This window comes from Raphanus sativus, chromosome 5, assembly GCF_000801105.2.
Source record: "Raphanus sativus cultivar WK10039 chromosome 5, ASM80110v3, whole genome shotgun sequence".
Classification (NCBI taxonomy): Eukaryota; Viridiplantae; Streptophyta; class Magnoliopsida; order Brassicales; family Brassicaceae; genus Raphanus; species Raphanus sativus.
The window spans coordinates 9,910,747-9,935,164 of record NC_079515.1 but is presented as its reverse complement, the minus strand read 5'-3'; the positions used below and the strand labels follow the sequence as shown (position 1 = coordinate 9,935,164).

The following is a 24,418-nucleotide window of genomic DNA, read 5'->3' as shown; positions in this document are numbered from 1 at the left end:
CAATAGAGATAAAGAAAGTATTTTATTACTTCAAAAGTATATTTATGTTATTTAAAATATTTTTAAAATAGAATATTACTATCTTGTGAAATTTCCTTTTTAATGAAATCATATTATATATAAATATATTTTCGTTTTAAATTTGATTTTTTAAAAATTTATAAATGTTTCCTTTTTAATATATATGTTATATGGAATTTTTTAAAAAAGAAACTTAAAAATAGTATTTAAATGTAATATTTTAAACTCATTAAGAGTATCAATGTAATCAACCATCGTGAAAGTTAATGTGAGAACGACACATAGAAAACTTACTTCTCAAATAATATTATAGAGATAGAGATTATACAAATCTCCTTCTACGACTCTGACCCCTATATTATCACAACTAGTCTTAGTTATTTCTATTTAAAATTTTTGTACAAATCGAATTTTTATTTTAGCTATATCATAACAGAAAGTTGATTCTGAACATTTTATGCAAGCTTATCAACTATTATATTCTTCTCATTTTAATATTTTGGATTTCAAAATTTGGTAAAACTTTGATGGGTGTTTAAATAAAAAAATAGTTATATCGTTAATTATTTGATTAATTTTGGGATTTCACAGATTTATGGGAAGGCTTAGAGTAATCTTTGATTGGAGGTGCAATCCACATATGAATTTTCATTCCGGGTGTTCTTTTTTTTTTTCTTTTGTCAACTCCGGGGGTGTTCATTATATCGTTAAAATTCTTTCGTAAAAATGATGAAAGACATTTTTTTGTCGGTGTAGACAACGAACAGTACCGGACTAACTTTTGATATTGTCCCAATCAAAATTTAAAATTATGCCATTCTACAGATTTATCAATATCATAAAACAGGGAAAAATAGCGTAAATATTTTTTAAAAAATCAAAACCTACAATATGTTTATAAAAATTGATATTATATATATTTATTGTTAGAAATATAATTTTACTTACAACTTTTTCTACAAAATCATCCATTAGAATCATATAATCAAATCTTTAAACCATAACCATTTCAATTGATAATATAGCTAACCCATTTAATTTTTCTGTTTATATGGAAAACCGCAAATAAATCTTTGTTAGCAGCAATTTCAAAAAACAATTTCAGCTGTGACTACACCGAAATGGTCAAAAATATGCGATAAACAATTTATGTGTTTCGAATTTTTTAGGATATTGATTATCGAAGAATCTTTAGTTCTTTAAACAAATCATCACCAATTATATATCAAAGCATAACATTCCTTAGAGAAATTTCCAGATTCAAATATGATGCCTTCAAAATATCTTCGCTTGCATCTATTAACTTTTTAAAAATTAAACAAAAATCCAAAAACTAATTCATATTTTTGGAATTGTTCAAAATCTGAATTCAAGAAAAACTAGAACTACATCTTTAACAAATTTTATTCTAACTAAAAATTCTTAGTAAATTATATTTTAATAAGAAAACCTACAGAATTTATTTATTTATAGATACAACTAAATATATTTTTTTTAAATATGCCCCACCAATTTGAATGCCCTAATCCGTTGCTTGGGTGGAAGCTGATGCTAGGAGTTTGAGGCTCCTAAGTCAAATGATAGTATAGTGGTAGTAAATTGTCGAACCAATTCTAAGGGATTTAAAGCAATGAGAATGCAAGTGCCTATTTAATCTAAGTGCAACTAAAGTTTTGAATGATTTTAAATTACTACTAATGATTGAATGCAATAAAAGAATTATACTTTCTTAACTAATGGAAAAGAGAACTCATGGGTGTAGGGAATTTGATCTTGGGTGATCAAATTTCGAACTAAGAAATGCAAATGATCAATCAAACTATCAACCTTAAGCCTAAACACAATTCTAAGCAAGCTCTATGTCTAGATGAATGCTTATTTGCTAACACATCTCAAACATCAAATGTCTTTGGTTGAATAATATGAAAGCAATCATTAAGAACAAGGCTAATAGCTATCTTAGCATCTTTAACAACAAATGTCTTTGGCAAAATACACTAAAAGCTTAGGAGAGTTGTCTCAGACATTTCATCAAACACCTTTTGGGTGGGAAAAGCCTAATGATCAACTTTTAAGTAGCTAACTCAAAAGATGCATTATGAATACTCTACTAGCAAGGAACAAGAATGATCTACACTAAAACATCCTAGAACTAGCCTAATCACCCTTAATCTCCCTAACCCATGAATTCAAAAGGTGATTACTCACTAATCTCCATGATTCCTCTTAAACCCATGGTGGATTTCAGATTAATCATGTAGAGAAATAGATAAGAAATCAACAGAAACACAAGAACATAACAAATCAAAATCCAAAAGAGATGAACTTTTCTTGAGAGTTTTGTGTTCTTCCAATAGATAAAAGATAGATTGCCAAATGGTGGCTACATAGTACTTAAACATTAGGTTTTCCAAGTGCAAAAACGTGCACAACAATTGCAAAAAGGTCCTTGAAAAATAATAAAATCGTGCAGCAGATAACGCGGAGCGACCTCAGAGGGTCACTCCAGGAGGTCGCTCTGGGGTTGGGAGCGACCTTGGGGGGTCGCTCTGAGAGGTCGCTCCAGCCTCCATTTTTGTGTCTCCGGGCGATGAAAACGCGAGCGACTTAGGTGGGTCGCTCTGGTTGGTCGCTCTGGTTGGGAGCTACCTTAGGGGGTCGCTCCGGAAGGTCACTCTGCGGTTCTCGACCAGGATGGATATGCCTCTAGTAAATTGATCGTAACTTCTCCATTACATCTCCAAATGACTTGAAACCACTTCCATTAGAAAGCTAACTCAATTTCCTGTGTCTCCACAAAATCTTAGCAACAGAAGATTTCTCTAAGGCCTCCATCCATGCTCATCTTTCACCCCCTTTTTGATCACATTGCTTCCAAATGTCTCCAAGAACTCCATGTGGTGTTCCAATACCTGATAGAGACATATGTATGCCAAATGCAACCTAAACATGTCTAAATCCTAATCTATATGATGCAAATGCTTATGAATGAATAGCTAAAACAATGCAAATATGCAAGATATCAACTCCCCCACACTAGTCCTTTACTTGTCCACAAGTAAACTTTCAAGAACCAAGGAGAAAAGGTTTGAAGATGGGGACTCATAACCAAAAGAAACTCTTCTTAGTTCTCAACCTAACAACCTTGCATAATCATACCAAATAGCAAGAGCAAAGATTTCATCCATCTCTAACTTCTCTAAGCCTATCCCAGCTCCTTTGATCTCTACACTCATTAATCATGCATCCACAAACCACAAATCCACATCTCTCTAACATTTATGAAGCAACTCAATAGACATCTCACACATGGTCAACTGGTCCAAGTCATTTGGTTTGGTAAGATAAAAGCTTTAATGCAAGTGAAATCAGAGGTTCAAAATGATCTTTTAAGGTGGTTTACTCTCAAAACAAAGTAGCTTTGACATTACACATAATATATCTAAGAAAGGGATCAACTCATGCATACAATGCTCAATCTCCATTGTTCTACCCTTTCCCAAACACACAAGATATTCAATTATTCCTCAATGTCAAACCCAACTCACATCTCTCACCAAAAGATCCCAAGAACATTCTTCACATCAGACTCTTTCTTTTTGAAATCAATAAAAGATTTTTCACAATTTTAAAACAAATCTTAGCTCCTAACAACTTTGCTAGCCCCCTTTTTCATTCTTTTTTTTTTTTTTTTTTTTTAATATTTGGGGGCCAAGACTTTTCACAATAAGAGCTAGATACTTCTCCACTTATCCCAAAAAGACTAATCATTTAAGCACAAAGAGTCAAACCTTTCATATTCCCAAATCACAATCACAACACTCACCCCTTTCCTATAGCTAGACAATAGAGTGGCTAATCTAGCAGGAATGAAGACTAAGCATTGTCGTTCCCAATACTCTCAACATTATGCACATGTAAAACTTTCCAAAGAGGCCTCACTCAACAAATAATGATGGTTTAAAAAGGAGGTATGGGTTTTGGGAGTGGAGTACCACTTGAGTTTGTCATGAAGATTGGTAAAAAGGATGGGACAACTCAAGTGTGTATATCCATGACTGAGTACACAAGGGACCATATGCAAGAGACATTAAAACAGGAGCTTGCTTCAAATAGAGAGTATCAACAGTCAAATGAGTTTCAAGAGGAGCATTCAAGGCGCGAAGTTTACAAGCTTTCCAAAGGGTGCTCAAGCTACTTGTCATGATTACAAAGGTCAACAAATTCAGTACTTAGCATGAGCTCTTTACAAGGTTGAAATCCCTCTAATGCATGAATGCAACCTATATGCTTCTAGACTCAATCCTAAAAATGCAAATGATGCAACTAAATGATTCTTTTTGTGTGTTTTCAAATTTTTTTTTGGTTTTTCTATGCAAAATAAGAATGTAAAATGTAATGTATGAGACTCAAAATCATCAAAGCAAACATGATCAAATACTTGGTACCTCTCCCACACTTGAATCACACAGTCTCTGTGTGAGTGAGAGAGAGAAACCCAAAAGAAAACTAAAATGCGGAGAAAAACTGGTATATACAAGGGTAAGGTAGTGGAGTGGTACCTCAAATGGAGAGTGGAGAAGGGGGGTCCTTCCCACTATTAAGAGTGATTTTCAGGACCTGAGAGAGGAGTTCTTGAAGCTTGATTGGATCATCTTGGAGCTCATGAGTGATGATGGCCCTTGCACTTGAGAATGATGTAGTCTTTCCTTTACATCTGATCTTGTACTCAATAGCTCCATCCTTAAGCTTCATTGGGTGAAGAGTGAGAGTGTGTGGCAGTGTATCAAGAGGTGGAGGGTGAGGTTCTTTCATCATCTTCTTCTTGACATGAGTAGCCTTTGCAGCTCTACTCACCTCCTCCTTTTTAGCACTTTCCAAGTGCTCATCACACATCTCTGTAGAGGACTCTCCAGCAAGAGTTTCTTTCTCAACATACAGCACTTCAGCCTTTGGTTTCTCAATGGATGATGCTTCACAAGTGATTGTTCCACAATACACAGACTTCATCTCTAGGGGCTGGAGAGGATATGAGACAGCTTTGTTCACTTTGAGGAGTGTGACCTTCTTGTTATCAAAGTCTATGCAAGCTCCTACAGTTGTGAGAAATGGAGTGCCAAGGATGAGTGGGAACCTCTTTGCAGTTGCCATCTTTAGGACAGTGAGGTCAACAGGGATGGTGCATGCTCCAATCTTCATAGGAAAATCCTTGATGAGACCAATTGAGGTTGTAGAAGAAGAATCCCCAAACTGTAGTAAAGATCTGGTTGGCTCCATGCTCTCAATCCCTAGAGTCTTTACCATCTCTATAGAGATCACATTCACACTTGCACCAGAATCAACAAGAGCATCATCAAAAGTGAGCTTACCAAGGGAGCAAGACAAGGTAAACATCCCCTGGTGCTCTTGTTTAGAGAGAGACTTTGGTGGGACTTGTGGGTCAAGTTGCAGAGTAGAGAAGTCCAGAAACTCTGCTACCTTATCTTTGTGAGTTAGAATGTCCTTGATGAGCATCATTTGTACACGAGCCTCTCGCATACCCGAGATCTCTGGAAGCTTTACCCCAACATCACTAAGATCTTTCCTGAACTTGGAGATGACCTTCTTCTGAGCTTTGGTGAGGACCCTCTGTGGAAATGGGAGTTTATCATAAGGTGACTGCTCAACCTCAGTGGTGTCCTCCTGCATGACCATCTCAACCTTGTGTCCATCTCTCTTCACAACCTTAGCTGCAACCAGCTTGTATACTTTCTCCACAATCTTTGCCCCACTTGTTGTCACAATCTGTTGCTCAACCTGTCCAATATCAGTTCCAAACACCAATTTTTCAATCTCATCTACCTCTTTCTTGTGCTCATTCAGCTCAATCTCTGAAAAAGTAGTAGAGAGGGTAACATTGCAGTACTTTGTGGGATTCTGGTCTGGTTTCCCTGGTAGAGTTCCCATTGGCTGCTTGGAGGTGGAAGCCATAGAAGCAAACTGATTCTCTAAAGTCTTGACTGTAGAAGCAAGGTGTGAGAATTTGTTGTTCAGATCAGTGTAGCTCCCATCAATCTTGGAGTGAAGGTTCTTCAACTCATAACCTACATTCTTCTCACTTCTAGTCTGAGACTCTAAGATTTGCTTCAGTAAGGCATCATTGTTGCTCTCTTGAGGAGCAGAGGAACCAATTGAAGGGTTTTGTTGAGACTGATAGCTGCCTTGCTGGTTGTTTCTAGGCTAATAACCACTCTGTTGGTTGTTGGGATAGGATTTCTGCTGGTAGTTGTTGTACTAAAAGTTGGGCTCCTTTTTGTACCAGCTACCATTGCTATTAATGAAGCACAGTTCCTCTTGGCCTTCCAAACTTTCAACTTCATTAACAGTAGGTGGTGTCTCTTGCTGTGGGTTACCAACAAAGTGAACCTGCTCTTGAGTAGCTTTATTAGCAATGAGGATGTCAATCTTATCCTGTAGAGCTTTCAACTCCCTTCTTGTTTGCTTGTCATCTGTCCTATTGGCTCTGTCATGATCTCCACTGTAGACTGCATCACTCTTAACCATGTTGTCAACCAGCTGCGCTGCTTCTCTCTCAGTTCTGTCCAAGAAGTTCCCATTGCTTGCAGTATCCAATCTAGCTCTGTACTCAGGGAGAGCACCTCTATAGAATGTACTGAGCAAACTTCCCTTGTTGAAACCATGGTGTGGACACTGAGCTAGGTAGCCATTGAACCTCTCCCATGCTTCACTGAATCCTTCCAAGTTCTTCTGTTTGAAACCAGATATCTCATTCCTGTAGTCAGCTGTCTTAGAAGTAGAGAAGAACTTTTCTAAGAAAGCATTCTTGCAGTCATCCCAAGTGGTGATGGAGCTGCTTAGCAGAGACTTCTCCCACTGACGTGCCTTGTCCCCCAAAGAGAAAGGGAAAAGCTTGAGCTTGAAAGCATCCTCTGATACACCATTGGTTTTGGATAGGCCACATTATCTATCAAAGCTGTCCAAGTGGTCGAATGGGTTTTCTGCAGCCAGGCCATGAAACTTGTTGTTCTCAATCTGGTTCAGCAACCCTGACCTGATCTCAAAGTTGTTTGCTGCCACAGCTGGTGCTCTGATTCCTAATAGTTGACCGTTGTTGGTCGGGCGGTCATAAGCACCAATAGGGCGACCTGGTGGTTGTGGGTCAGCCATGTCAATGTTCAACCCCTGTGTGTGAGCTAGCTGCTCTTCTTGTCTTCCCTTTCTAGCACACTCTCTCTCTAAAGTTCTGATGTCTTCTGCTCTTGGAACTAGGTTTGTTGGATCCTTGCTCCTCAAGTGCATACACCTGTAAATCAAAAGTAGGTGAAGAAAAAGAATCAGTAACCAGCGAAAATAAAAATGACTTAGTCTCAAACAAGCTACTAAATCTCAATGTTTAAATCTACTCAGAAATTTGGCAACGGCGCCAATTTGATGCTAGGAGTTTGAGGCTCCTAAGTCAAATGATAGTATAGTGGTAGTAAGTTGTCGAACCAATTCTAAAGGATTTAAAGCAATGAGAATGCAAGTGCCTATTTAATCTAAGTGCAACCAAATATTTGAATGATTTTAAATTACTACTAATGATTGAATGCAATAAAAGAATTATACTTTCTTAACTAATGGAAAAGAGAACTCATGGGTGTAGGGAATTTGACCTTGGGTGATCAAGTTTCGAACTAAGAAATGCAAATGATCAATCAAACTATCAACCTTAAGCCTAAACACAATTCTAAGCAAGCTCTATGTCTAGATGAATGCTTATTTGCTAACACATCTCAAACATCAAATGTCTTTGGTTGAATAATATGAAAGCAATCATTAAGAACAAGTCTAATAGCTATCTTAGCATCTTTAACAACAAATGTCTTTGGCAAAGTACACTAAAAGCTTAGGAGAGTTGTCTCAGACATTTCATCAAACACCTTTTGGGTGGGAATAATTGTAATAGCATAACTAATTGATAATAATCGATACAGACGTTAAAAAAAAAAAATCTGTTGCTTGGGTGGCTTGCCTTCTGGGTCGGCCCTGACAACGAACACCATTTCCATAATAGGTAAGGATATTTATGTTCCGTAGTGTTGTCAGTTTCTTTATTCAATATTGGTTATATAAGCAAACGAATTTAATAATTTACGTGCCAATGTTGGCTTTCACGTGGCCAATCCTAGCTTAGCGTTGATTCCCACCAGCGCATGTTTCATTTTACCTGTCGATTCGACCGAAGGTCCGAAGTAAACTAAAAAAAAAAAAACTTAAAAGCAAAGATTTTTTAAAAGCAAACTTAAAATAGAAAACGCTGTGAAAAAATAGAGAAGAGAAAGAGATCCGAATCCAATCTCGTATGTAATCCTCTCACTCACTAAACAAAACACCAAAACAAAACAGCAGCAGTAAGTCGCAGAATCTTTGTTCTGAATATTCAAATCTCAGACAATGCTCTGCTATGTTGGAAAAGCAACCAAGATTTTCATTTTCATCGTCACTGTTGTTGTCGTCATTGGTCTCGTCGTAGGCTTCGGTATCCACCGTCGTCACTCACACCACTGCTCCGGCGACTATTGCTCATCTCCCTCCGATTCCTCTTCCCCTTTCATAACTCCTTTTCCTAATCCTAACCCGAACCCGCCTGTACTCGGATCTTCCCCACCCGCCCCACCCGACTCATCATCATCATCATCATCATCATCACCAAACCCATCTGTTCCAATCACCCCAACTCCGCCGGCGCCGATTGTAAACCCGAGTTCTCCTCCGCCTCCGTCTAATTTGAATTCTCCGCCGCAATTACAACCTCCTCCGCCGGATTCAGATACAACCACCGCACCGCCACCACCTGCATCGCAGATATCAATCGCGCCGCCACCTCCAGCGGTAAAATCGGCATCACCGCCGTTAAATCCGCCGAGCTCCGTCGTCAACACCCCCGCTCCTGTGCATGCGAAGCTGGTGAACGACTAAGTAGACCACACCTTTGTAAATTCGCTATCTTTCTCTCACTTTTCAGTTCTTGATCTTGATTCGTTTTTTTTCTTTCTTTCTTTAATCTTTAAATCAAGGTGAAACTCTTTTCTGATTTACATGATTCATATAGAAACAGATATCAGATTGAATGTTTAAACACTTCATTTTCATACTAACTTCTAACTCCATTTATCTTATGGAGAGTGAGTTGTCAAACCATCTTTATCGTATGATTCTATGACAGAACAGAAATATTAATTTTGTTTTGGGGTAAGTAATCATATTTGTTTGTGTTAACTTCTTACTAAAAAGAAAAGAATTTTAAGTTAACTAAAGTTTTCGAGTATCATTGTCTTAAATTTCCAGTGCAATGGTAATTTATATAATTACTACTTTTTGTTTTAGATTTCGTTGTTTTACATTGAAATCATTGAGATGTGTGTAGTCAAGGGGTGGGTCGATGGGTTAAGAATCCCATGAAATTTGTCTGACTAACTTTGAGTCTTTGACCATTTCAGTTTTACAAAATTCTAATAATTTTCCGGACTGTATCGCATTCTTGCTTTACTTTATTTTTTTCTGTGTCTCCATAATTTATTAATAATTTTTTTTGTCGACTAATAATATATTACTGTTGCTGTTGTTAAAAATAACTGTTCAAAAATGTATTACTATTTCATACTCTATCATTTACGAATTTGTTATATTACGTTCATAGATATTTTTAATTTTCATATTTTTTGTCGGCAAATTTGCATATATAAAAAGAACATGCCAAAATATGAAAGAACATACAGGAAAACACATCTAATATGAGAATGAACAGAATATGAGAGAGCTAAATTCTATATATAGATGTGAATAATTGTAGTTTCTTTTGGTTTATGTGTTTTAAACAGAATATTAACTACTTAGATAGGAATTATTTGAATAATTATTCTACAAATTTTATTTTTAGGATTTGAAGAAATGAAACCTACTTCGACATTGACAATTTTATTATATTGGAAATTGATTTTGGTCTATAAACTGCTTTGTAAGGTGTTACTGGTGAATGGTGATGACAAAAAAAAAGGTGAACCAACTTTTTTTTTTAATCGAAGCAACATCTATATTGTATTGTTCTTTTATTGGGCTTTAATTATGCTTTCTCTTAATGATCCCTTTCGATGTAATCTGAAACCTTGTAAAAGGCTCAGTGGGTCTTTCAAATGAGTGAAAGTTTGTTGACAAAAAAAAATACCATCCAACTTATTAATGTTTAAAATGGGCCACTTACATGTCATAAAGATTATTTTATCATGGGCTTTTACTAAATGGGTTCATTCACAACTTTTAACTTTCCCCTGAATATATCTAAAAACTTAACAAATGTGAGAGATGCTGGACACCTTCTGCCTCACTAATTCACCAGGACTATAGCATGACCCCAAATCTTCTTACAGAATCATTTGGGTTGAGCATTATTATGTTGCTCTTGTTTAAATAAAATTGCTAACGACACAATGCAGGGTTTGAGGGAATAATAGTCTTTTAGTAGAGTTTTGCTCTAGGAGGGGATGAATTAAAGCAGTGCATTTCCAAACAATAGCTCTCATATTCTTGAACTTCACCTTTTTGTCATCTCTGAATTGATAATATTAAAACATCAGTGGATAAAATATAAAATACAAGATTGGAGAAAAATGTAATATCTCCAAAACCAGAAAGTTAAAAAAGAAAGATGTAAATCGGCGAAAAAACAAATTTTCTTTTCAGCGGCAAAACTCTTTGATAAACGAAAGATAGCTTGAACTGCTAAAGAAACAAAATTATTAAAACTGAACTCACAAAAGAGCCACCTTTGACTTTTTTCGTAGAATAAGTAGGCGCTAGAGATGAACCCCGTAGAATAAAAAGGACCCATTCCGGAGATGATGGTTGTGGGTGGATTATATTATCTCTAATGGTTATTTTTATTTTACTTTTTATTATTTTTTCTCTGCAACTTAAACATATTCATATAGATTGTGCAAACCAAATTGATAGCTTCGAATCTATATAAACAACAAACGACCATTGCTTATTTGCATTGTATGGTATATGAATGAGCTTTGAGCTATTGAAATTTGTTGCATCTGTGTGTCTTAAATATCTGTGCACCAGTAATACAGTATGCCTTTTCGGTTTAGGAATTTTTTTTTCCATATAAGTATGTATTCCTATAGGGAAAAGGAAATCAGATTTTCTGAGGCTGTTATAAATACGGGTGTAAGAGTTTGTAAGATTATTTATTCACACAATAATAAGAAACACTAAACGGGTATTTACCTCAATTTATTTTGCTTTTTTGCTTTCTTCTAAGTTAATTCGCGTTTGCTCACAACAAAATTTCTCTTCAAGATCTCTCATATCTTCCAAATAACTTGCAAAAACTGATCATTTTTCTATTTCTAAAACTATTTTCACCAACTAAAAATAATTCATTGCAAATATAACAGTAAACTGTGTAGGTTCCTCATATATCTATTGTCCTAATGAGAGTTTCGATTTCCGAATGAAGTGGCGACTGACTCTCTTTCGTATTCCCTCGCTCGCATTGAACCATCAAAATCTTGCAGTGTACTATATCACCTTTGTCCCAAATAGATTTTCTGGTTTTTCTATGATCCATCCGTAAAATCCTTAAATAGACGGTACTATTGGTTCTACTGTTAATCTAGTTTGATCAATTCTCTATGTAAGTGAAAGTTGTTTCTCAGCATAAAGTAACAATTATCTTTATTTTCTCTATCAAAATGAGATAAATTCAAAACAAATTTTTATTTTTCTCTAATAGTTTCTCTCAATTTTTACTCAGAAAATATTTTAGGTATATCATATCATTAATCTTACTTATTATTAATTCAAAAAATATTATTTTATAAGACTTACATATTTTATCCAGATAGAATTTTATTTGAACTAAATTTTATTATATAAATTATTTTAGTTTCATAAAAAAATATAATGATTTATTAAAACTATAGTTGTATTACTAAAGTGTTAATAACATTTTGAAGTTTAAACACACAAATACTGAAACTTTTATATAAAAGTATAATTATAAATAAAAAGCGTAAAATGATTTATGAGTAATATTCTTTCAAGATATTGATAAAAACTATAAACAAATTCATTTTTCCTTCACAATAATACATTATTAGAATATATAAATTATCTATGTTTCTTTCAAAATGAAAAATCATTAGTAATAGTCATAAGCACAAACATAGGATTGTGAGGGCAACCCCACTGGATAAGAAATCCAAAGAGGTTCTTAACTATATAATATTACTATTTTATGTATGAATAAAGAAAGTGTGTGTGTTTTTAATCAAAAAATGAATAAATTGTGTTATTAAACATAAATGTTTTCCTTAGAAGATGACAAATAAGAGAGTGCCAAGTATATTTATAGTATCAAAACAGGTTCTTGCGGTATGTAAAATGAGATACAAGTTCTCTGCATTTTCTCATTGGGCATGGCCTGAGAAAAGCGAAGGTTTGTGTCAGCAGCCTTATCATGGAACATAATTATATAGTCGGCAAACAACTATCGGAATCTATCTATAGTATTTGATAAGAAAATCACTCTCTCCGTTTACCGATCACTATGCTCCCGATTCGTGGAGTGTCGGCAGCCTTATCATGGAACATAATTATATAGCTGTCAAACAACTATCGGAAACTGTCGTTGATTTGATCAGTAATTCCTGACTAAAGAAACCTTTAATTTCTACTTTATTTTAGTATACCTTAGTGAGAAATTCTAAATCTTTTTTTTTTTGAGCAAAGAAATTCTAAATCTTAGTGTATTTTTTTGAGCAAAGAAATTCTAGATACACTAAGAAATTCTAAATCTTAGTGTATTTTCTTTTAGACCATTTATCTTATGTGAATACTACAACATATAGTCTTGACAGATAGTTTTAAGATAATTTATTTTATCTTATCTTATCTGACTAAAGATATTTTGCATACGATTGGGCCAGTAGTGGTGGTCGCCACTTACGCACAAACAAAGGATTAGGAGAAAACAACCAAATAATCTGGACACTTAACACACACAAAAAAGAAAGAAAGAAGAAGAGCACTATAAGTTAACTCAGCATAACACATGTGACCAATATCTTCTGCTAGCGATCCGTTGATGTTTGAAATCTTTTAGTCAACAAACCAACAGCATCTCATAGGATTCTCTTTTATTTTATGAAATTATAATTTACATGACAAATTAAAACATTATGAGTCAATTTGTTTTTTTTGTTTTTTTTTTATGAGTCAATTTGTTACTCTACAAGAAAAAAGTAAACATATAGAAAACCCAATTATATTGATTTGCCCTTTTTCCTTTTTTCCCTATCTACTATATTTAAAAACTATTTTCCCAAAAACTTATAAAGTTTAAAACATGTATATCCAACATTCGAGCAATAAAAATCGATCCATACCAATCTAAATACATGAATATCCAAGATCATGAGTCTATGTATTCTATTTTCTATATTTTTATTTAAGTTTTAGTTGTAATGACTTTTTTTTGTAATTTTTTTGACATTGTCAAATAATATGAAACTTTAAATATCAACTTTAGATTTTTAAAATATTTAATTTCTACTAATAATATTTTATTGGTATTTTATAAAGTTTCATATAAATATGATACTTTTCTGGTAAAACTTGATGGGCTTTATATAAAGAATCTATCTGAACCCGAATAAGATGATACCTGAAAATAAATGGATGTTCATTTGTATAATATTTTTAGAATCAAAATAATCCAGAACAAAAAAGAACTAATCCAAAACAAAATTGAAAATTTATAAGTACCTATATAGATTTATCTAAGACCCAAATGATCTGGATCCAAAAGAAACCAATTCCCGAATATCCCAATGCTAAACCCTAATTAAAAGATACTTCAACTAAACAAATATAGTTCGTTGAAAATTCGGTTTTGAAAAAAAAAAAAACTTCCCTACAATATAAGGAAACTGGTTTTTGAAAAATTTGTTATTTTCTAAAGAAAAATCAAAACCACTTTTGTTAACTTTTTTCAGAAAATAAGGTTACTTTTCCATTTTTAAAATATTTCTATTAATTTTAGAAAATATCGTTTTATACAAAATGAAAAATGTATCTAGAAATTAAAAGAAGTTTAGAAAAAATCAACAGAAAATTTTATTTAAAACTAACTATTTTAAATAATTTTATAGAAATTACTTTTAGACAAAATACACAACCATAGAAATACGTGTGCACAATGTTTTTGAAAAAAAATTCATTTATTATATGATATTAATTTGTTTTATTTATAATTCTAAATAATTATATAATAAAATATTGTAGTATTTGTGTTCAAAAAAACATATTGTAGTATGTCTAAATATTAGTTTCAAAATATTTTATAAAATTGAAAATTAAATTGCAATTTTGTATAACTCTCTTTGTATGTTTGTTTTTAGTGAAAATAGTGAATATTTTTTTATATTTAGAAGAAATGATTATTATTATTAAATTATTAATTTTGTTCAAATTTTTTAAACCAAAATCTACAACAAATTGCACAGACAATTAAATGAAGTGAGTACCTGTAATTTGGGGGACGATTAAGACATTAAAATCAGTATAACCCAAACTAATTTCAGATTATATAAACTATGAAAGCGTACATACTGTCTACTCTGGGCAGGGATGGTATAGAACACTAGAAGGTTTTACAGGACTAATGGGAGCACGAAATGTAAGAGCTTCCCTCTCTTCTCTATACGCGGAGATAGAAGCGCTAATATGGGCAATGGAAAGTATGAAGAATTTGCGTCAGTTTAGGGTCACGTTTGCAACAGACTACTTGCAACTGGTAAAGATGGTTTTTGAACCAGAGGAATGGCCGGCATTTGCTACCTTTTTAGAAGATATAAAGACGTTGAGAGAATCATTTCACAGCTTGGAGATCATTCATGTACCCCGCACACAAAATCAGAAGGCCGATGGCTTAGCACGTAATGTTAGGAAACAAACGACCTTTGTTGTGCACATGGATGCAGAGCTACCGTTTTGGTTTACAGAGTCTGTTTGAGTCTGTAAAAGTCGACGAAAAAAAAAAAAAATGAAAGCGTACATACTTATGGTGAACGGAATAAGTTTAAATTCAGTAATGAATATTATAACTTGATGGTTTTTTTGTCATCTGTGTATTATTATAACTTGGTTAAAAGTATCACATTTGATTAGAAAATCACTCACTTTGTTGACAGATAAGTGGTAACTATGATTCCGATTGGTGGAGTGACATCAACCTCATTATCGAACATTCCTTATATACTAAAGGACAAGTCAGTTCTCCAATCAAATTCTGCTACATCATTAATATTTACAAAACAAAGAAAAAATTATTTTAAAAAAATAATACAAATGGAAATTGTATCCTACACCCACGATCATCTTCATTCTTTCACAAGATTTTTTTTCTTAAATTTTTTTTTCTTATTCTTTTATATTTTAAAAAATCTTTTATACTATAAAACAGAAGTAAATTAGCAATTCTCTGAATGATATGTGTCATTTAATATTTCAAATAAAACCATTATTCATTTAATTTTTAAATAAAATTAATTTTTTATAAGATTTTCTTCAGATTTTTTTTGGCAAAAAACCAACCCCACTATTTTTTTGATCTCCCACGTTTTCAACTTTTCTTTCTTTTAGATATAAACTGATTACTGGAGACTGGAGTTGTAAACAATCGCTGGATTAAAAAAATCACAAAAAATTACCGAAGCAAGTCTACTACCATTAATGGAGATAAAATGCCCGCCATTCCTTTTATTTAATGTTCAGCCAAATGTTATATTTAGGGGGTGATTGATTGGGTTGTAATTAGTAACTTTAAATTAATTTCTATCTACAACTAATTAAATTACCAATTGTGTTTTAACTAGTTTTTAAAGCTAAAATCAATAAAATAAAAATGGTTGTAGGCTTATTTTCTAAAACAAAATGGCTGAAGGAAACTATTTCCCTTTTAAAATATGGCTGTAGGAATATATTTCCTTTTCATCATTTATTTTATTTAATTCTACAGCTATATTACATACATTTACTTCAAAAATTCTATGTCTAAATTCTATAGTAAATTTTCTACAACTACAATCCAACCAATCGGTAGTCAATGCTAAAAGGATACAATAATTTATTCCACTTATTTTCTTTGCTAAATGTTTTGAAGAATATTTTAAAAAATTTATTCAGTTGAAGATCTAATTTTTTTCGCATGATTTTGATGTAAATAACATTTATATACTTTTAATGTTCTATTTTATAAGCATTTATATACATTTATAATATTTAATTTTCTTTCAAATCTGAGAAAATTTTCAGTTAGAGCCAGTTTGAACTCCGTATCAAAAGTCTAACGAATCAGGGGCAGATGAAGGAAAGTAATGAAAATGGGAGCACACATACATATATAGTTATCCAAGTTTGAGGCCTTTCATAATCCCCTATACATTAAAAGAGAAGTCACTTTAGTGATTTCTGCTTAGGTGGCACTCATAGAGAGCTTCTAGGATTAATTCTCTTAATCTTATTGGTTGAATTTTTGCTAATTTCTTTTTGATTTATTTAAATCGGCAGGGAAGAGTTAGCCTAGAACCACTTAATCTAGGCTTCCAAACACTCTCAACGATAGAATAGTACATATATATATATATATATATATATATATATATATATAATATTAACTCTTTAGAACATTTGTATAAAATATATATACTAACTCTTAGAACTTTAGTATAAATTGAGTATAAAATATAATTTTGGTTTTCAACCTGCGATAATATATTTTCACAAATCTAAATTGTATATGATTTTTTGTAGGTAATTTTTTTTTATCCTTTATATAATTATTGTTAGAAAAACACACACATACATTTTATACTAAAATGTGTTAAAATTTAACTAAATACTACATAAAGGCTATTTCAGAATTTAAGTATTACTAAATAATATATGTTTACTAATAAATTAGCCACCAAAATTCCACATTCATTTTTAAAATATTTGAATACATTATCGCAGGTCACAAACAGAAAATATATTTTTCTAAAATATATAACAAATTTTAAAAATACTACATAAAAGCTATTTAAGAATTGAAGGATTAATAAATTATATTTCTTTATTAAATCATCGAGAACACTTAGAAGGAAAGTAACAGTAAATACTTACCTTTGGTGTAAGTATAATTATTATTAGTAACTATCCTTTAAATTTGAAATATACTGAAATATTTATCTTAAATATATTTACACGAATTTTGCTTGTAAGTGATACTTTCTCAAAACTACGTATGTGATATTTAATGTAAATAATTAATGACAAAATAATATGTCATTAAGATACTATTGAAAATGGTAAGTTCGTAAGTATGTGATGTTTTTACATCAAAATATATATTCCATTAAAATATATATGCCATTAAGATACTTTCTCAAAACTATGTAAATAATATATGTTTACTAATAAATTAGCCACCAAAATTCCACATTCATTTTTAAAATATTTGAATACATTATCGCAGGTCACAAACAGAAAATATATTTTTCTAAAATATATAATTTTTTTAAAAAAATACTACATAAAAGCTATTTAAGAATTGAAGGATTAATAAATTATATTTCTTTATTAAATCATCTAGAACACTTAGAAGGAAAGTAACAGTAAATACTTACCTTTGGTGTAAGTATAATTATTATTCGTAACTATCCTTTAAATTTGAAATATACTGAAATATTTATCTTAAATATATTTTACACGAATTTTGCTTGTAAGTGATACTTTCTCAAAACTACGTATGTGATATTTAATGTAAATAATTAATGACAAAATAATATGCCATTAAGATACTATTGAAAACGGCAAGTTCGTAAATATGTGATGTTTTTACATCAAAATATATATTCCATTAAAATATATATGCCATTAAGATACTTTCTCAAAACTATGTATGTGATGTTTCTACATTTAGATTGCTTGTCACACAAATCAACATTTATAAAGTTGAATGTAAATAATTAATGACAAAATATATATGCCATTAAAATATATACTATTAAAAACGGCAAGTTTATAAGTGATACTTTCTCAAAACTATGTAGGTGATATTTTTGTACATTTAGATTGCTTGTCACGCAAATATATATATATTTAAACTCATGAAAAAATTAATTTTATTGTTGAGTATTAATATTGAAGTCATTAATGATTAACAATAAAAGGAATAAAATTATTATTGGGTTTTGACTAAAAAATGAATGAAATTATTATTAAGAATATTTTATTTACAATGAAATACAACTCATGGAGTACATGTCACGTAAGTATATTTCTGTATTTAATACTCATAACAACCTTACGTAAGCATCACGTGATTTTCTCAAACTCTGGTATATATAATGATAGTTACCACAGCATTGTGCAATGCATGCATTTTATTCGTCCTTAAGAAATATAAAGTTTTTTTTTGTAATGTTGATTATAGCTTAAATTTTTTTTTTCAAAAGCTGATGAAAAACAAAAGTTAAAGTGCAGATTCTTATATTTTGGAAGGCCTACGAAAATAAATCTGCACTTAGGACGGCCTACAAAAGTGCTCCTGGAAATACCTTTGAAATGGTGTTGTCGATGAAGAGGTTTGTTCATAATCGAAAAAGATAGTGTATTGTATTTAATAGCTTTGCAAGTTTATTTTTAGTGTTTTTCTGTTTCTTCTCTATTAGGATTCAAGTGTGGATCTTCTTCGATCTAGAATTACTTAACTTTATGTTTATTACAAACTTTTCCATTCTTATGTGCCAAAATTCGTATTTGATTTCTTCTGTATTTTAATCGAAATTCTTTTTTCAAAGAAAAAGAAAAACATTTTAATTATAATAATTTATGTGTCTATAGGGAATAAGGATTCATCTTCAAGTTGAAGAAGACTCAATCAAGAAATACCAAAATATTTTGACAGAAGGTCAAGCTTTGATCATCAACAATTTTCTAACTGAAGGACTGTCGTGGAAACTTTTGGGCCAATCCTTATTCTTACAAGATAGCAAAGGTTAAACTTGCTGATATTTTTTTCTGAAAAATATCCAAAGATATATTTTGAATCCAAGTCATTTTAACCGTCTATTTACTTTACTGGCATACACTGTGCCATCAAGATGCTTAATAGCAGAATCAGAGTGCTCCATCAGTATCTTGGCGCAATGCAGAAAGGTAAATTGTATTCTTGCTCAAGTCCCCATTCTCTGTCTTTCTTCTGTATATTGTATATTTAAGATTCATATTGTTGTGCTGTTAGGCGTTTTGTCTGGGATCCAAAAGCTAAAACATGGACACCCAAATTTGAGATTTGAAGATTGCTATAAGATTTTTTAGTAATTTGACGTATTTTTCTTTTTATTAAGGAACTTATCCGATTATATTTTAATTACTTCTTTGGCCTTTTTAAAATGTTTATATTAGAATTATTTATTCGTCTTAATTATTATTCCATTTTTGAGGAAAAATGTTATACATTATATTTCTACTATGAATCGATATCATGTACACCGAATATTTATGTGTTCTGGGGAAGATATGTTAATTAAATTGTTAAGGTAATAAGGAAAAAAGCTTGCAAAACAAGCAAAGTAAATAAACAGTTGACAAAATGATTTGGATGTTATTTGGAATTGATATATTATATAAAATTGCTGGCAAAACAAGCAAAGTAGCAAAGTTGACGAAATCCCTCTATATATTAAAAGAGAAGTCACTTTGCGAGATAAATTATGTTACTACCAAGTAATATAATATAATATAATTATTAAAAAATTTAATCCAATAATGAAAAGCTACATATTGTATATATTTTTAAGTAGCCAAAATACATACAATATTTGTTTTTACAATATGTATTATTGTACTATATATTTAATATATTTTTAAAAATTATTAATGTTCTTTCTTAACCTAGAAATATATAAGTTATATAACATTAGAAATAAATCAGTTATGGATCTTTTGAAAATATTCATTAAAATGTAAATTTAATCTTAAAATATTAATATTTATTTTTAATTGAACACAATATATATGCAAATCTAAGTAGCTTTCCTTATTAGTCTTATTCATTAATCTTTAATTACTACTATACATTAATATATTGGAATATACCAATTATATTGTGTATTATACATTAGTGTACTCAGATGTACAAATGATATTTGCATTAAATATAGTTTACCTAAATGTTCTTGCGCAAGTTACTATCACATTTATTACATTTTTAAATGGAATTTACCTTAATGATTCTAAGTTGTTAATTCGTTTTTAATGACTTACCTTATTTTAATATAGTTTTTACTTTTTCAAGTTCTTATATATTAAATGCAAACCAGTTGATGAAAATATAATGTTAATATCTTTCTTTAATCTATTTCATTATTTATTACGAAAAATATTTCTCAAACTTCATTTATTATGAAATATATGCCCCTAATAACTCTCCCACATGGAAGATCGACTATATATAAAGATACTCCCAAAGTCTTAAACTCATAACTTTATAAATTTTAATGAAATTTACACAACCGCAATTTTAGTCTGTTTTTATTCGATAAAAATTTTAAATTTATAAATTCTTACAGTTGTTTGTTTCTTCTATTAACAGATAAATAACACAGATGAAAAGACTGGTTGTGGTTGACTACAAACCAGTTTTTAGACTATTTCGATACCGGTATGTAAATTTCATATTGTTTTCGTTGCAGTAAATTAATTTAGAAATCTATTAAATTATTTGATATTGTACAATTGCTAACAAAACTAAATAACTTTTTGCAGGTTGCGATGGGATTTTTTTTCCGAGAATTTTACTTCTTATTTTATATTACGTATATATTATATTTCAATTTTTATCATATTTTCTTTTAATATATCACTATTTTAAATTGTATATTAAAAACATAAATATAATATTTCACCTAAAATATACAATTATATCATTTATACAACACAATTTCACTTAGTCATAATATACAATATGTAACTTCTAAAACTGAACACTATTTATTTTCTTATATTTTGAATATTTTTATGCATGCACAGGGTGTTTTCGGAAGAGCAGCTATGCAACTCGTTCTTTATCTCTACCATACTGCATCTAAAAGATTTACGCAAACTCTGTCTCAGAATTGAAACTCTCACTTGTCCCACTTTCTCCCACATTAAAAATGCACGTTATATGTCAGCGTCAACTTCCGTGCACTTATAATTCATTGAAATCAGTGAGTTCACTATCAAGATTCAACTAAGGCAATACCACACTATATACATGTGATATTGCATTAAATGTGTTTGGTGATCTGAGATTTAGAAAAGCCCAAAACTATTATCTTCATTATATATATATATGGATATTAAAAAAGGAATTTACCTTGATATTTCTAATTAGTTAATTCGCATAAAATAACTTCCTTTATTCATGATTACTTGCGCAAGTTGATTGATGAATCAATGATAGTTTAAAAGTAATTTACCTTAATGTTTTTAGTTTATTAATAGCCTAACTTATTTTGAACACAGATTACTTGTGCAATTAATCATATTTATCACATCGTTTTAATGCAATTTACCTTAATGTTTCTAATTTGTTAATTCGTTTTTAAAAACTTACCTTATTTTGAATATGATTTAATTGCACAAGTTTATTATATATTTATTGTAAATCATTTAATTACAGTATGACTTTAATATTTTTCTTTGAACTGTTTCGTTATTTATTATGAAAATATATTTCTAAAAATCATTTATTATGAAAATATATTTCTAAACATCATTTATTATGAAAATATCCCCCTAATAACACAAGAAAAAAGGAAGGTAGAGTATATATAAATAAGACACCTAAGGGATGTCAATACTAACTTATTAGTCTATTTTTATTCGATAAAAAATTTAAAATTTATAAATTCTTACATTTGTTGGTTTTTTCTATTAACAGATAAATAACACCGACGAAAGACCAATTGTAGTTGACTACAAACCATTTTCAGTCTATTTCAATAGCGATATGCAAATTTAATAGTAAGGTAAGTCTCAATAAAATTTTGAAATCTATTAAATTATTTTATATTGTTCAATTGCTAACAAAATTTGACAATTTTTTGCAGGTTTCTATGGGATTTTTTTAATTCATAATTGTTCTTCTTATTTTATATTACTTATGGATTATATTTAAAATTTTTATCACATTTTCTTTTCAGGTTTCTATGGGATTGTGATACCTATGAGATTTTTATCATATTTTTTTAATACATCACTATTTCCTGTATATTTTTCTTACATTTGTTTTTTTATTAGTTAACTTTTATTAAAAACATACTAATGATGTTGATTTTTTTTTACTTTAGTTAACATTTATTTGTTTTATTCTTATATACTTTTTGTGACTTTTTTAGTTTTTGTTTCAGTTTTATATTGAATTTAGTTCACATAGTTTATGTGTACATAATTTATGTTTTAAAACATAATTTTTATTTTAAAAAATTAAGCGACAAAGAGCCTAATTAAACCGATCAAAAAAACAAACCGAACTGAATATAAACTAAACTAGACATAAACCACACCGAATCAGACTAAATATGGTTTAATTCAGTTGAAAAAAAATATTAAAATCGAACTAAACAAACCAATCGAACTAAAAAAGTAACGAATTTCACCCCTACTGCATTTTGGAAATTTGCGCAAATTATGTCTCAGCATTGAAACTCACACTTGTTCCACCTTCTCCTACATTTGAACTCAATCGATATTATACAATATTTTTATATCCGCACAGGATGCGGGTCGGTCACCTAGTAGTAATTAATGAAGAAAAATTTAAAATCATACGGGGGCACGTGACCCTGTATGTCTAGATATACGTCCGCCCCTGGAACGAATCACATATCGCACAAACATGTTCTCATCTAATTGTTTCACATATTTTGATCCATTATAAAAATCTGCAAGTTTTCTAATATATTTCCTCTTCTATATAGATTTTTAATTAATGTACTTCTTTTTGGTCTTTTGGTTCATTGCTAAATTGTTGTTATATATTTTCCTAAGTTCAACATCATATCTAATGAGTTGCTGATAAATTTAAAACACTGTTTTTTTTTCTTCGAAAATCAAAATGCATGCTTTAGTTTCTCAAAATTAAATTATAATTATACAGTTTTGAACATTCACTTTTTGGTATGACTACCTTTTGTTCAAATTGGTAAATATTTTTACAATCAGTTTATCCATGCATAGCATAGCATGGACCAGAATACTAGTAAATATATTGTAACAACCCGTCCCGTGGAACACTTGTCCATGGACCCCAGGCTCACAGCGCTGCAGCGCACCGACCCCAACCCTTTCATTATGAGTTCTCACTAACTCCATAATTAGGTTGTTGGTGAAGTTCGAACCCCCGACCTCACCCTTTAACAGCATTCCACAAGACAAGCTGTCACCAATTAACCTGAGCTTGAGTCTACGGGCAGGTGGTTCCGCAGGACAGATTGTTACATATATAGTTGTCAAGTCAAATTATTTATGTACTCTATCTATCTTATATAAGTTTTGTTTAAAATAAATATCAACTAGAAAAGACTATCTTCTTTTTATTAGGTAAACTAGTTTTATTTAACACTTTTATGTAATCAAAATTAAGCTTACAAAATTTGTATTTTCTTAATCGTAGAAAAATCTTATATATCTTTTATATTGAAACATCAGGAGTATTACATAAGTAGTCAACCCTAATTATCTACTTCTGTCGTTGATTTGACTAGCACAAACTAAAGAACTCTGTCTCCTTTATTTGTGTATATATCTATTTTATTAAATAGGAAAAACACAATAATATGACTGTTTAATTGGAAAATTGAATAATAGTCTTAATGAAATTTGATTGGATACATATTTCACTTAGTAGTATCTATTAATTGTGTTTTCATATTTTACATAGTTTAACAATTTAATTAATTACCTTAATAATAATTTACATCATTAATTATATTACTATAATAATAAGAATGCATATTTTTAGTTATTACTTAATCAATATTAACTTTGTGCCAATTATAAAATCAAAAATATTAAATAATTAGGTTTTACATATGATTAAACATTTGGTTTACTTTATTTTACTAAAATATTTTTATTTTAGTTTCAATCGGTGGAAAATTACGTACCCAAAACTATAATTCAAAGATATGTTTTTGTGAATAAAATAATAACTTAAATCAAAATAATTAAAATGTGCTACATTTATTGTCACTTAATTTTTTACTCCATATAATTATTTTACTTGATATAAAACCTTTTTCTATTTCACTTAGTT

At 30.6% G+C, this 24,418-nt stretch overlaps 1 protein-coding gene and 1 non-coding gene across 2 annotated transcripts; both read left to right on the top strand.

Moving 5' to 3' along the window:
* Positions 1-6,694: 6,694 nt before the first annotated feature.
* Positions 6,695-6,802, top strand: LOC130495279 (small nucleolar RNA R71). The gene has a single exon (XR_008934551.1). It is a non-coding gene; the product is annotated as a small nucleolar RNA R71 (small nucleolar RNA).
* A 1,449-nt stretch (positions 6,803-8,251) lies between these two features.
* On the top strand, positions 8,252-9,149 carry LOC108859619 (proline-rich receptor-like protein kinase PERK8). The gene has a single exon (XM_018633529.2). It carries the CDS (start codon positions 8,458-8,460, stop codon positions 8,980-8,982), a length of 525 nt encoding a protein of 174 aa, XP_018489031.1. The 5' UTR covers positions 8,252-8,457; the 3' UTR covers positions 8,983-9,149.
* The last annotated feature ends 15,269 nt before the right edge of the window (positions 9,150-24,418 follow it).

What these genes read in the sequence shown, in the direction of transcription:
- LOC108859619 (XM_018633529.2), top strand. Translation starts at nt 8,458, where the DNA reads ATGCTCTGCTATGTTGGAAAAGCAACCAAGATTTTCATTTTCATCGTC.